The sequence below is a fragment of the Erythrolamprus reginae genome, chromosome 1 (genome assembly GCF_031021105.1).
Source record: "Erythrolamprus reginae isolate rEryReg1 chromosome 1, rEryReg1.hap1, whole genome shotgun sequence".
NCBI classification, from domain to species: domain Eukaryota; kingdom Metazoa; phylum Chordata; class Lepidosauria; order Squamata; family Dipsadidae; genus Erythrolamprus; species Erythrolamprus reginae.
This window is the reverse complement of record NC_091950.1, coordinates 70,357,241-70,371,735: the sequence shown is the minus strand read 5'-3', so window position 1 is coordinate 70,371,735 and position 14,495 is coordinate 70,357,241. Positions and strand designations below refer to the sequence as shown.

Here is a 14,495-nt window from a genome sequence, read left to right as displayed (position 1 = left end):
ATTGATAGATCACTTCCAAAAAAGTAAAAATAACTTAAGTAAATGAACTATTTTTGATGGGTCATTAAACTCAGGAAAAAAGTGAATGTTTTGGGGGGGTAATTATATTTAATAGAACATTTCTTACCATAAAGGTGATTTAAATGAATTATGGAAATCCTAAAAATGTTTTCTTATTTCTGTAGAGGAGTAGTAATGGGCGAACCCAACGGTGTTCGGGTTCGACAAATTCAGACGAACTTTACGCAAAATTCGTCCGAACCCGAACCAAATCCAGGAAGTGATCACCTTGGCGTCTTTAGCAACCTGCCGGTGACGTCAAATCTCCGAACGCCGAACGCAACCCAGAACTTTGCCTAAAGTTTAAAAAAAAAATGGGTTCGTGTTCGGCATACTGAACACCGCAAAATTCGGTACGGAGCCGAATTGTGTGGGTTCGGTTCGCCCATCACTATAGAGGAGTACCACTGGGAGAAAGGGATAACCTTCCTATGTCCGTGATCATAGTGTTAGCATAGAGTCCTTTCTCGTTTTGTGTTAGGAAAAAATGTGGTGAGCTCTTGAAATTTAGTTATTTATAACTGCAGGCTTCCCACTGAAACCAATGGTGGATTAAATAGAATGTTCGAATTTTGAAATGTCTCTTATAAATATATATAGTTAATACATTCACAAATATAGTGAGGAATTTGTTAAAATATTTTATTACAGGGGACAGTATTTATTACAAATGAAGCAGTTTCAACTTGCAAGTTTCTGTATATACCAAGTGGCAGAAATGGACAAAGGTATAGCTCTTTCAAAATACTGGGCAATTTTGATTAGATTTAGCATGTTTTGTTTTCTTGCTTTTATTTTTGTATAGTACAGGAGTCTCCAGACCTGGCACCTTTACGATTTGTGGACTTCAACTCCCAGAATTCCTCAGCCAGCCATGGCATAGTAGATCCACTTAACTGACTGTAATTTTTTGAGATATCATGGGCAGCTATATAAACAACACATACTTCAAGTACTGTGGCTCTCTGGATCCTATCCATCAATTACAGTTTAATAATACTGTACTATGTAAAATACAGTGTTCCCTCGATTTTCACGGGTTCGAACTTCGCAGAAAGTCTATACCACGGTTTTTCAAAAATATTAATTAAAAAATACTTTGCGGGTTTTTCCCCTATACCACGGTTTTCCCCACCTGATGACGTCATATGTCATAGCCAAACTTTCGTCTGCCTTTAATAAATATATTTTAATAAACTTTAATAAATAAACATGGTGAGTAATAATCTGAATGGTTGCTAAGGGAATGGGAAATTGCAATTTAGGGGTTTAAAGTGTTAAGGGAAGGCTTGTGATACTGTTCATAGCCAAAAATAGTATATTTACTTCCGCATCTCTACTTTGCAGAAATTCAACTTTCGCGGGTGGTCTCGGAACACATCCCTCGCGAAAAGCGAGGGAACACCGTATAATGTAATGTTATAATTGATATGCCATACTTTTTTGTTTTGATACTTCCTCAATGAAGGCACACATCCTCTTTTTTCATTGTCTGTATACCAAAGTGTAGTAATAATAACTTGGTCTATTACAATTACATTTATTATTTTTTAAATCTCCTACAGGATCTCTTGGATGTTCACTTGTTCAAGAAGCACTTGTGCAGTCATTTTGTCAAAATTATAACAAGGCTATTGAGTGCGCAATTGCAGCCACGAAAAACCAACCTGAGCCTGCTATCTTTTGTCTACTTGGAAAAATCCAGATGAAAGCCAAAAAGTTTAAGGTTAGGAAAACAGTTATGTTCATGAGTTTTTCTTAAATCAAGCCCCTAAAGAATGAGTATTGTATAAATACTATTTGTTAAAATTGGATTTGATTAATATTTGTTTCCTTCTGCAGCTCTAATTCTCTTATTTCCAAATATTTTATTTTTCTGTTTTGATAGCTAACACAAAGCACTTTATTAATTAACCTGTCATCTCTTTTGTTCAGTAGCTTTTTTTTAAAAAAACCCCAGAGTTTCTGGTTTCATTGGACTCCAGGAAGGACGTCTTCATGACATCAAAGCTCCGCCCATGGAATTCCCTATTGGGATTCCCCACCTCCGTTTGAGCCTCCCGACCGGCCGACAGCTCTGTGGCTCTTTTGCAAAGCTGACAGCTGGGCGGCGGGGCTTCTCAGCGTTCTCCTGAACCCGAACGCTGAACCCGAACTTTTGCCGAACTTCCGGGTTCGGCATTCAGGAGAACGCCAAGAAGCCCCCCGGCTGTTTCAAAAGGCGACAGCCGGGCGGTGGCGCCCAGCAGAGTGCCATTTTTGCAGGGTGTGTGTGTGTTTCTTGCACAAATTGATTGATATTCCTATGGGAAACATTGTTTCATCTTACGAACTTTTCGCCTTACGAACCTCCTCCGGGAACCAATTAAGTTCATAAGACAAGGTATTACTGTATTTGTTTAAAAGCAAGGGTCCCCAGCTCTTCGGTTCATCAACCCCTCCATGAAGTTTCAGATCATCTATAGATTCCCAAACATTTATTATATGATAATTATTTAAAAAATACTACTTTAAATAAGTTAAAGTTAAATAAGGTCCAGGAGGGAAGTGTTTTTAATAGGAAAGTGAACACAAGAACAAGGGGACACAATCTGAAGTTAGTTGGGGGAAAGATCAAGAGCAACATGAGAAAATATTATTTTACTGAAAGAGTAGTAGATCCTTGGAACAAACTTCCAGCAGACGTGGTAGATAAATCCACAGTAACTGAATTTAAACATGCCTGGGATAAACATATATCCATCCTAAGATAAAATACAGAAAATAGCATAAGGGCAGACTAGATGGACCATGAGGTCTTTTTCTGCCGTCAGATTTCTATGTTTCTATGTTTCTACTTTAACTAACTAAACTACAAACAATAACAATAATGACTTCATAAAAATAGGTAATATTTAAAGTATAGAAATATAAGATTTAACATACCTTTATTACTGAAACTGTTGACATTATTAATGGAAAGGATGCATCACACAAGCATCAACGGCACTGATACCTGACTGGAGAATGGGAGATTGGGAATGCTCAGTGTGGGAGGTGAATCCTTCCCAGGAGAGGGGAGATTAGAGAGACAAGGGGCGAGCGGAAGGCCCACAGACACACAACACAAAGCAAATAGGTAAATGAGACCAGCTGATAAAGATCATTCCAGGTGACTCTTGCTGGTGGTAGTCAGTGATGGCTTGCTACCAGAACAGTAAGGTGCTACGTTGTGGTAGCGATTTTGGGGATGCACACGCAGCTGTGTGTCATTGATGCAGCCTGTGTGAGATTTTAGCCGCCCCGAGTCTTCAGAGAAGGGTGGCATACAAATCTAAATAATAATAACAATAATAATAACAACAACAATAATAATAATAATAATAATGATGCAAGCAAAATCTTGTGTGAAGGTGCTCGCGTGAGCACAATTCCAGTGATTTTTGTCAATTTTTTGCTTCAACGCATGCTCAGAAGCAAAAATATTGCCAAAAATGGATGAAATGTCACTCACATGTGCATCCTCACATGAGCTTTGCACTTGCTGTGCATGCGCAGAAGACAAATCTCACGCTGATGGGTGTACGTGTGCTCGCAAGATGCGCATGCACCTGCAATGGCCTCGGAGGGTGCGCTGATAGCACCGAAGACGGCAGTCCTTCACTGGTGATATCCCTGTATTATCCCTGTCCCTTTTAGGACTATGGACTTGCATGGAGCTCTACAGAAACCCCAAAGATTAATGGATCTGAACTGGCCTTCCATCGTTTATTGACCACTTATAAATCCTAGATACTTACTGTTGATGCCCAGCCATGAATACTTAGTCCCATCAACACCATGGATACTTAATCCCATCAACACTTTGGGATTGATACCAACCCCTTTGGGGAACCCTGTTAATGATGTTGGATTCTGTTTGCAATCTCTCTTTGTCATATGCTGCTTTTCCCTGTCTTCCATCCTAGGACAAAAAGATTAATGGAATAGCTCTGGAGAAATGCCACTTGGCTGCTTGGTGCTATCAGTTAACTATATGCTACTTTTTTTTTTTTACAGGATGCTCTTTCCAGTTTTAATGAGGCTTTGTTGATGCATGGTGCCACTGAAAAATTTCTTCCTAATACCGTTGAGGCTGCAGAAATATATTTTTTAATGGGCGAGTGCTACATGGAGCAAGTTTTTCTATTAGAGGTATGCATTTTGACTTTAACCTGGCTCAAAATAAAAAATCAGATCACTCCAAGAATTGCATGGCCATCTAATTCATCCCATACCCCAGGGGTGGGTTCCAGTTATCCTTCCTGCTGGTGCGCATCGTGACATTTTGCGTGCATGTGTCCCCTTGTGCAATTTTACTTCCACACATGCACAGAAGAACGTTTAAGCCTGAAACACAGCTGAGGAGCTGCTCAGCTATGCTTCGGATGAAGAAATAAAGGTTGGTATTACTCCAGGGACGGGTGGGAGGGCTTTTCTTCAAAGCAGAGGATGAGGAGAAGCCATCCAAAACAAAAAAAAATAGCCGAAAAATCCCCCCAAAAGATGGTGGCGCGCACAGACAAACACAGACAGTACCAAAACCATCATGCCAAAATTACATCACCAGTGTGCACACTTACTGGTCCACATCATTGGGAACCCACCCCTGCCCTACCCATATTCATAAACTGACAATTGTTATCATTAACAGCCTGAAGTATTAAGATCAGGCTGGCTAAAGAACTGTTTTTTCTAACATGATATTCCCACCATTTGCTCTAATGGATGATCTCTGGCAGGCCCGGGTATCCTTCTGTGCCGGCTGGAGGGGTTGGTAGCACTATTCTGTAGTGGTTCTCCTCCTACCTCTCCGGTCGGTTGCAGTCGGTGTTAGTGGGGGGTCAGAAGTCAACTTCGAGGTCTCTCCATTGTGGGGTGCCTCAGGGGTCAGTCCTCTCCCCCCTGCTATTCAATATCTACATTGAAACCACTGGGAGAGATCATCCAAGGGCATGGGGTGAGGTATCATCAGTACCCAGTTGTACATCTCCACCCCATGTCCAGTCAGTGAAGCAGTGGAAGTGATATGCCGGTGCCTGGAGGCTGTTAGGGTCTGGATGGGTATCAACAGGCTCATACTCAACCCCGAAAAGACGGAGTGGCTGTGGGTTTTGCCTCCCAAGGACAATTCCATCTGTCCGTCCATTACCCTGGGGGGAGGAATTATTGACCCCCTCGGAGAGGGTCCACAACTTGGGCATCCTCCTCAATCCCCAGCTCTGACATTAGAACATCACCTTTCGGCTGTGGCGAGGAGGGCGTTTGCCCAGGTTTGCCTAGTGCACCAGTTGCGGCCCTATTTGGACCGTGAGTCACTGCTCACAGTCACTTATGCCCTCATCACCTCGAGGCTCGACTACTGTAACGCTCTCTACATGGAGCTACCTTTGAAAAGTGTTCAGAAACTTCAGATCTTTCAGAATGCAGCTGCGAGAGCAATCATGGGCTTTCCTCGATCTGCCCGTGTTACATTAACACTCCGCAGCCTGCATTGGCTGCCGATCAGTTTCCGGTCACAATTCAAAGTGTTGATTATGATCTATAAAGCCCTACATGGCATTGGACCAGAATACCTTCGAGACCGCCTTCTGCCACATGAATCCCAGCGACTGATTAGGTCCCACAGAGTTGGTCTTCTCCGGGTTCCATCAAGAAAACAATGTCGTTTGGCAGACCCAGGGGAAGAGCCTTCTCTGGAATCAGCTCCCCCTGAAGATTAGGACTGCCTCAACCCTCCTTGCCTTTTGTAAACTCCTGAAAGCCCACCTATGTCGCCAGGCATGGGGAAATTGGTTCCCCCACTGTCCTGCTTTATGTATGGTCTGTTGAGCTGTGTGATTGTTTTTTAATAAGGGTTTCTTAATGTGTTCTGTTTTTTTAATATTGGATTTGTAGACTGTACTGTTGTTGGAAGCAGCTCCGAGTCCTCGGAGAGGGGCAGCATACAAATCTAATAAATAAATAAATATGTAAATAATGTCTAATGAACCAAGGAAGGGGTGTTTTTAAAGGGTATTTTTCAGATTTGGAAAAACTCAACCCCACTTTTGTCAATTTGCTTCATTGGCAGATTTCCTTCTCTTGAAGCCAACTTTTGATCTAGCAAATTAAACTTAGTTTTGTCCCTGAGTAGAATTTAATTTATATTACTCTTAATTGCGGTGCTATTATTACTTCCTATTAAGTTGCTACTATTACTTCCTATTAAGTATTATACACTATATCAGTGATGGCGAACCTTTTTTCTTTAGATGCAGAAAGAGCGTGCATGAATGCCCACACCCATAATTCAATGCCTGGGGAGGGCAAAAACAGCTTCTCCCGTCCCCCAGAGCAGTGTTTCCCAACCTTTTTTGAGCCGCGGCAAATTATTAATATTTTCAAAATTCTGGGGAACACTGAGGGGGGGGGGCTAAAGAAAAGTTTGGACAAAAAAAAATCTCTTCCTCCATTTCACTCTATTTCTCCCTCTTTCTCTTCCTTCCTTCCCTTCTTTCTCTCTCTCCATCCCTCTTTCTTTCTCTCTTTTTTGCTCTCTTTCTCTCTCCCTCCTTCCCTCCCTCTATGTCTTTCCCTCTCCCTCCTTCCCCACTCTCTTTCTCTCTCTTGCTTTCTTTCCCTCTCTTTCTCTTGCTTTCTTTCTCTCTCATTCTCTCTCCCCTCCTTTTTCTCTCTCTCTTTCTCTCTCGTTCACTATGCCGGCAACAGAGAGAAAAAGAAAGAGAGAGAGAGAGCCGGAGCCCCTCGCCCTCCCAGACCTCCCCAGCGCCTGGCCATGCACCGCCTCCCGTTAGCCTGTCCGACATTTCCCTGCTGCCGTTTTCTCTTCATGACGCAAAGCCATACAGTCCCGGACTCCCGGATCGCTCGCTTCTCCGGCCAGCAAGCCGGCTGCCCGGAAAAGCATCGCATTTTTTCAATGAGCGGCGCTTTCCTGGGCAGATGGCTTTGCTGACCGGAGAAGCGAGCGATCCGGGAGTCCGGGACTGTGTGGCTTTGCGCCATGAAGAGAAAACGGCAGCAGGGAAAAGTCGGCCGTTTTCTCTTCATGGGGCAAAGCCACACAGTCCCGGACTCCCGGATTGCTCGCAGGAGGCAGGAGGCGGCGGCGGAGGAGAGGGGGCGAATCGTGCCCCAAGGCAGAAGGCGGCGTCGGAAGAGAGGGGGCAGATCGCGCCCCAAGACAGGAGGTGACGGCGACGGAGGAGAGTGGGCAGATCGGGCGGGCAATGGGGCAGGGCGGAGAAGCCAGGGGCGCGTTTGGCCAGAGGCACCGTTCCTACTGCCGCACCTCCCCACCCCTGCCTCCTTTTTCCCGCCTTCCTTCTTTGGGGCCCAGCAGGAGAACGCCGGATACGGCGGTCCGGCACCGGCAGCACCCCGCCCAGCTGGAGCTTCTCTAGGTCCTAGCTTTGCGGCACACCTGACCGTGTCTCACGGCACACTAGTGTGCCGCGGCACACCGGTTGGGAAACGCTGCCCCAGAGGACCTCTGAAGGCAGGAAACAGCCTCTTTCCCAACTTCTGGTACGCCCAGTAGGCTCATGTTTCTTCCTCCCCAGGCTCCAAAGGCTTCCCTGGACCCAGGAGGGTAAAAAGGCCCTCCGTCATCCCCCTGGAGTCTCTCCGGAAGCCAAAAACGCCCTCCCAGAGCCTCTGTGCAAGCCAAAAATCAGCTGGCCGGCACATACATGTACGTTGGAACTGAGCTAGAGCAATGGCTTGCGTGTCAGCAGATATGGCTCCACGTGTCATTTGTGGCACCTGTGCCATAGGTTCGCCATCACTGCACTATATCATTGATATTTAGCTCAGCATATTTCAGAAGATATATGACCTTTCATATATTTCAGAAGATATATGACCTTACATTGACCTTTCCAGACACGTTGCTTCCCTACATAATAGCAATCATATAGGGAAGCAACGTGTCTGGAAAGGTCATTATTATTATTATTGATATTATTGATATTATTGTTCTTGTTCTTGTTGTTATTGTTAGTATAGATCACAGTTTGGCATTGTTCCTTCCTCTCCAATCTGCTTTCAAAGATTGTCTGCTTGATTGTATGTGTGAGACAATGATTATATATTCCTTTTATTTGTTTCTTACATATTCCAATTTTATAGGAAAAAAACTGTTAGTTGATTATCTATTTGTTAGAAGAACATTCCGGACATCGAATGAATATTGAATAACATTCCGTTAAAGAAATACACTGGGCAAGCTCCTTAAAAAGAAAGCTATTTTATCTGAGAGCATAGAGCTACTTAAGGTAGCTACAATTTGGGGGGCAAAGGCTAATAATATTTATAGGAAAGGTCATCCTTTGTGAAATGTTTGTGAATGGGCTGTTTGAAGGTTTTTGTTTTGGTGGACATGTGGCCCTAGTGAAGATGTACTTATCTAACTTGGTGAATGTGCAGATCTTTCCCTTGGTGTAAGGTTATAGGCCGATTTTAGGCGCCTCATTTGTGTGTTTAGAAAAACTCTGTATCTTTAAGGGAATTGTCTTGTTTGCTATTCTTTGTGAAGGATGCAATTTAATCAGTTCAACATTCTTGTCAATTATTAGGTTGAAAGAGGTTAAACATGCAATCTTCACAACATTGTATTGTCTTTGTTTGCAACATAGCTTCTTCTAATCTCCTTATTTGCAAGTTATATTAATAATTGAAAGGAATTTCAAAAGGCAGCGCAGGAATAAAATTATTCCTGAATTAAAATTTCTTCCAACATACTCATGGAAGAATGTCTACAATCTCAATTTTAAAGTAGATTTAATAAAATATGTCAATTATCAATTAGTCTTTGTAATAGCTTTATATCAATGGAGAGGCAAGACCAAAAAAATCTGATTCTATAAAGTCTAGATTTAAGTCATTATTTATGAACTATGTAAATCCCAATTTGGAAAAAAAAGAGAAAATCATGTAACCTTAGTAATTCAGTAATTATTTCTTTATCTATTTATAATTTGACTTTGAGATATAGATACATGTATTTTGCAAAAAAACAATGTCACTTATTTAAGTGTTTTTCTTTTATATATACCATCACAACATACACTTATATTGTTTAGATATATCTGGGTTTTCTGCAGTTAATAACTGCTGTTTAATAACTGTTTGAACTTACAACAGGGTTGAAAAAGTAGCTTTTATGAACAGTTCTTGAACTTAAAATTACCACAGCATTCAGTCACATTTCAACTTGCATGCGTTTATGATGGTCGTTAAGTGAGGACTATGTATATTCTTAACTCAACTCAAGAGTAATATACATTATTATAGTAATACAGTAGTACCTCTAGATACGAGCTGCTCCACATGCAAGTATTGCAAGATACGAGCCACGAGGGGAGAGAAATTTCTGTTCCAGACCCAAATTCGGGATACAAGCTGAGCGTCCACTAGGTGGCGCAAGAATCCTTGCTTTTGGTTATCTCGGAGGGGAAAAACAAAGTCTAAAACCATTTGTTCCAGATACGAGTTGTTCGACATACAAGCTCCCTTCTGGAACGAATTAAACTCGTATCTAGAGGTACTACTGTATATTTACATTATTATATTGATTGTTATTTTTATATAATATCACAGTTTTAAAGTTTTATAATATTTTTAAGTTTTCCCTGAAGATTATGGTAATTTCTTTTTTTAAAAAATGGGATTGGAAATAAAATATCAATTTATTTTCCAGAATGGAAATAAAAATGAAAAATAGGGAAAATTTTCTCTGTTTTGGTATTTTATTTATTATGTAGAAACATAATTCAATTAAACCTAATGTTGAATCATTTTAGGCCTGCGATGCTTTTACTTCTGCGGTCAGAATATATCCACGATACGCAGATGCATTTTACGAGCGAGGGCTTTGCAGAATGCAGCTCCAACAAGCTAAATGCATCTTAGATTTTAACAAAACACTTGCTATTGTACCAAAGCATTTTCAGGTAAGAGAGATTATTTTGTATTTCTGAAGATTTAAAAATAATCCTTAATAGTAAAGTTTTTAAAATAAAGGCTTAAAAATACACCTGAAACAATCTTGCTGTTTATTAATTGACTAAAAATGGAACATTTATTTTTTTAAAAAATCCAGCTCAATTGTTGAGAGGAAGATAGTCATGACAAGATAGGCAGGATATGTTATGAATCACATCAAGGACAAACAAAAAATATACAGTGGCGACAACTCCTTAATTTAAAAAGTTATAAGAAGGGAGTGGAAGCACAATCAAACTTGCAAGATTTTTTTAATTGTAGCCACTCTAAAAAAAAAGAAAGTCATGGCCTTTCTGTGAATTGATTCTTGACCTGATCTATTAGATTTGGCAGACATCAGTTAATCTGCTTCAGATCATCTCTTTTTGTATACGTAGATAAAACTTCATATGCTAACTACATTTGTTTAAATACTGTCAGGATGTCCGCAAATGAGAGGCAAAAAAGTCAAGATGTCCACAAAGCGGGTTCTAAACAGGCAAAGTGACACATGCAGATCCATGATGCAGGTCCTCTTCCTTATATATGCATGTGAAATTCAAGATTCCACGGAACATTAGTACACAAAAGTTTACTTTGGGTACCAATGGAATAACCATTATAATTACAGATATGATATGCAAAATAAAGCACATCATGGAAGGTTATCAGAAATTAGGAACAGGCTATTGCTGTCCTCTATAATTTGCAGATAAAGAAGTAAATTAGAAATAAGCACCTATTACCAATGATAAGGCTACACTTGCATAAATTCACTGTTGTCTGTTCCCAACTAGATATTCAAGTATATCATTTGTAACTATTATGATAATTTGGGTTTTTTTCTGTTAAGGCTTATCTAAGTCGTGCTGCTTACTATGGTAGCAAAGGAAGATACTCGAAAGCAATAATGAATTGCACTGAAGCCCTCAGAATTGAGCGACATAGTGTGAGAGCATATCTTTACAGAGGCGTACTGAAATTTTACAACAGGGTAAATATGCTTACTCTACTGGTGTCTTAATTTGGGATATATAAATGAAAGCTTGGCAGTTGTCTTATGAGTACAAAAGGATATTTGAACATCAGAGCTGCTTAGTACAAGATTAATGCTAACCCCGAGTCTACAGAGAGGGGCGGCATACAAATACTACTACTACTACTACTACTACTACTACTACTACTACTACTACTACTAATAATAATAATAATAATAATATCTTAAATGAGAAATCTTAATTTGTAGACCATTATTGATGGGGGTGGGCTACTGCCCGGACCGGGGGTGGGTGGGGGGTGGAATGCAGTGGGGTTAGCAAAAATGGAGCTCCACCCCAGAGCACTCAATTTGCACTGAAAGATGTTGAAAGAAAATGCAGGGCATCATAAGCCACGCCCACAGTGTGGTAGTAAAAATTTTGGTAGCCCTTCACTGTATTGAAATTAATTTTAACAAAACATGACTTATATATGGTAAAATGGTTGTTGTTAGATGGAAAAATGATGCATACACACCAAAAGAAGGTGAGAAAGGCAGGGGCTTAGAAAATCAGGGCTGTGGGTAAGTGGATTCCTTGGATATGCTGTACATCAGCTGAAGATTCTGAGAAAAAAACCAAAGTGCTAAAACAGAGAAGTGAGGGCAAAATCCATAATCTTTTCCTTATTCACTCCTATTGCTTCTGTTTTGTATACCTCCCTCACAAAGACTGTAATAACATAGTACCTTATTCTATGTAAAATAAATAATAATGCTATTACTATGTCATTTTTTGATAGACTTACAAAAATGCTGTTGAAGATTTAACTAAAGCTATAGAATTGGATAAGAGTTGCACTTTGGCATATTATAATAGAGCAATTGCGTACCAACAATTGAAGGACTATGAACATGTATGGTTTGTTTCTTTAATAGTGGTTTGTTATTATGTTGCTTGGGTACTGGATGTCTATTTTCAAACCTGTTTTCCTGTCCAACCCAGATTTTATATCCGATCCAGGGACAGGTGTTAATGTGCGTGCAGAGCAACCATTGAGTTATCAAGGACATACACATAGAAATGGGATATTGCAGTAGATATGAGTAATTATCCAGTCACACACAGAGATACATTAAAGTACATATAATGTACACATATGTACATATAAGGTACATATTTAAAGAAATAGCACAGTCAAACAGTCCACGTCATACACTTTCAAATCAGTCAATCTCTTGAAATACAATAATCTTCTTACCAGTTTGTCTTTGTCCTATACATTCAACAAAGATACTACATTTTACAAACACATCAGAATATCAGAGAGAATAACACAGGGATCACTTTCAAGGTTTGAGTCTCAGGAGAAAAAGTGCATATAAATCAAATACATAAGTAAATAAGTAAGTAAATAAATAAATAAATAAGTAAATAAATAAATATAATCAAAGAGTCAATCAGAATGAAACAACAGAGAGAATAAGCCATGATCTCTAGCTCCCTCTTATGGCCACTTGCATTGTTACATTCAATCAGAACATAGCATACATTTAAAAAGCTATATTACATCAATCCATACAACCATACATTACCAACCCAACCATTTGGACAGAGTACTAACAACAGGGTTTGACCGTGTAAACTTCTATGGCTTTTTCCAACTGTTTTTTCCCCTCCTTTCCACAAATAGTGTCATTATTACATTGAAAGGAATACAGTTTTAATCAGCTCAAGATCCTGGCATATCTATTTTTTTGAAATAGGAAGTAATTTCATACTTTACAAAAATTATCTATGCTTTTTATTTCACCAATTCACAGGTGACTTTGTGGATTCTGTTTATTTATTTTAGAGTTTGATAGATTATAAGACTGTTCTTAGTCTTGAGCCAAGCAAGGACATTGTTTTGAAAGTGCTGAAAAATCGTGCTCTACTTTATATAGAAATGAAAAACTATGAATATGCACTAAAGGTATTTTTTTCTAATATTATAGATATATTTGTTTCTAGATTGTAGATTGGAGTTGTTTGAAAAATATTTTGTAATCTCTAGTAAAAAAAGTGACAAAAGAAACAAAACAATACTGCCTGCAGACATGGTTAATATGCATTTAGAAATGTAGATAACTGCAACAAAGGAATTTCTGAACAAATAGTTAATTTGCAATAAAAAATATAAATTTTTCTATTAATTTTTCTAGTAAAAAAAGTGACAAAAGAAACAAAACAATACTGCCTACAGACATGGCCATATGCATTTAGAAATATAGATAGCTGCAACAAAGGAATTTCTTAACAAATAGTTATTTTGCAATAAAGAAATATTAATTTTTCTATTGTCATCATCAATGTTTAAAATTAATTTGTCCAAAATGTTGGGTTGAAAGAATTTCTTGGGCTTTTAGATGTGTGAAATTTTAGAGCCTGTAGGTGCATGCATTTACTAGAGAATCACATGTGTAATATCCATTTTATTACGTTTTTGTATATATTATTTAACATATTTGTATATTACTGTATCTCACATATTACATCCTAAGGCTGCTTACAATATAAAAGTTAGATAATGAAAAGGGAGTAAAAGGAAAGCAATCATTACTTGAAGAAATGAACATTTCCCGCCTCACCTAAACAGTAGTGGCTTTCAGATTAGGTATCTCTACATAGATGGCTGTCAATTTTATTGTTTTTGCTGCAAAAACAATATGGCTAAACTTATATTTAATGTAACACTGTTGTAACGAAAGTGTCTTTCTGCGTTTCTAGGACTTTGCAGACGTGGCAGTGACTACACCCAAAAACGCAGCATTACTTAATGCTATTGGACTTTGTTATCACAGGTAATGTTAATCACTGCCAAGTAAGATTTGGGAACATGTGTTTGATTCTTTTGTGTTATGGAGCATTTCTGTGTACCAGATTTGGAGAAAGGAAGGCAATAGAGGTGACCCAAGGCATTTTATTTCTTGCAATAGCATCCAAATGCCTTACTCCCCAGTTCTGAACTAGAATAAGCATTTCTAAAAGCCACAATGCTTAATTCAAACTGTCAAACATTCAATTTCTGTTTTCATCAGTTTTTCTCCTGTGCAGGACAGGGCAAGCTCAGACATGAGACAACTTTCAATCTATTGTTTGGTGGTATTGACTTACTGCTTCCATCTCTCCTATTTGTCAAGTAGTTACCATGCTATTTGGGATGGACAACTGTTATATTGAAACATATCTGGAAGTCACTAAGCTGGGGAAGGCTGATGAAAGGCCTACTTTGTTCTCCAGAATCCAAATGTCATTTCTTAACCCATTTTCACTATTTGGTTCAACTTCTAACCGTTATTTGGAAACAGCATTCCATAAAGGATAGTACAGTAAAAAATCATGTTTCTGATATATCTTTTTATGCTATATTTTGAGAAATTGAATGGTGTACATTCCCCTCCAAGGTACTTA

General features: G+C 39.3%; 1 protein-coding gene across 7 annotated transcripts in view; it reads left to right on the top strand.

The window, feature by feature from the left end:
* TTC6 (tetratricopeptide repeat domain 6) overlaps window positions 1–14,495 on the top strand; it is a 121,690-nt gene that overhangs the window by 90,652 nt on the left and 16,543 nt on the right. For all 7 annotated transcript variants that reach the window (XR_011559447.1, XR_011559446.1, XM_070755270.1 and 4 more), the window contains 8 exons: window positions 712–788; window positions 1,626–1,786; window positions 4,099–4,233; window positions 9,885–10,034; window positions 10,919–11,059; window positions 11,845–11,958; window positions 12,898–13,017; window positions 13,812–13,885. Coding sequence is in view for 5 of the 7 variants with exons in the window: in XM_070755270.1 (XP_070611371.1) it covers window positions 712–788; window positions 1,626–1,786; window positions 4,099–4,233; window positions 9,885–10,034; window positions 10,919–11,059; window positions 11,845–11,958; window positions 12,898–13,017; window positions 13,812–13,885 (972 nt within the window). In the remaining 2 variants the exon portion in view is untranslated. The remainder of the gene's footprint in view (window positions 1–711; window positions 789–1,625; window positions 1,787–4,098; window positions 4,234–9,884; window positions 10,035–10,918; window positions 11,060–11,844; window positions 11,959–12,897; window positions 13,018–13,811; window positions 13,886–14,495) is intronic.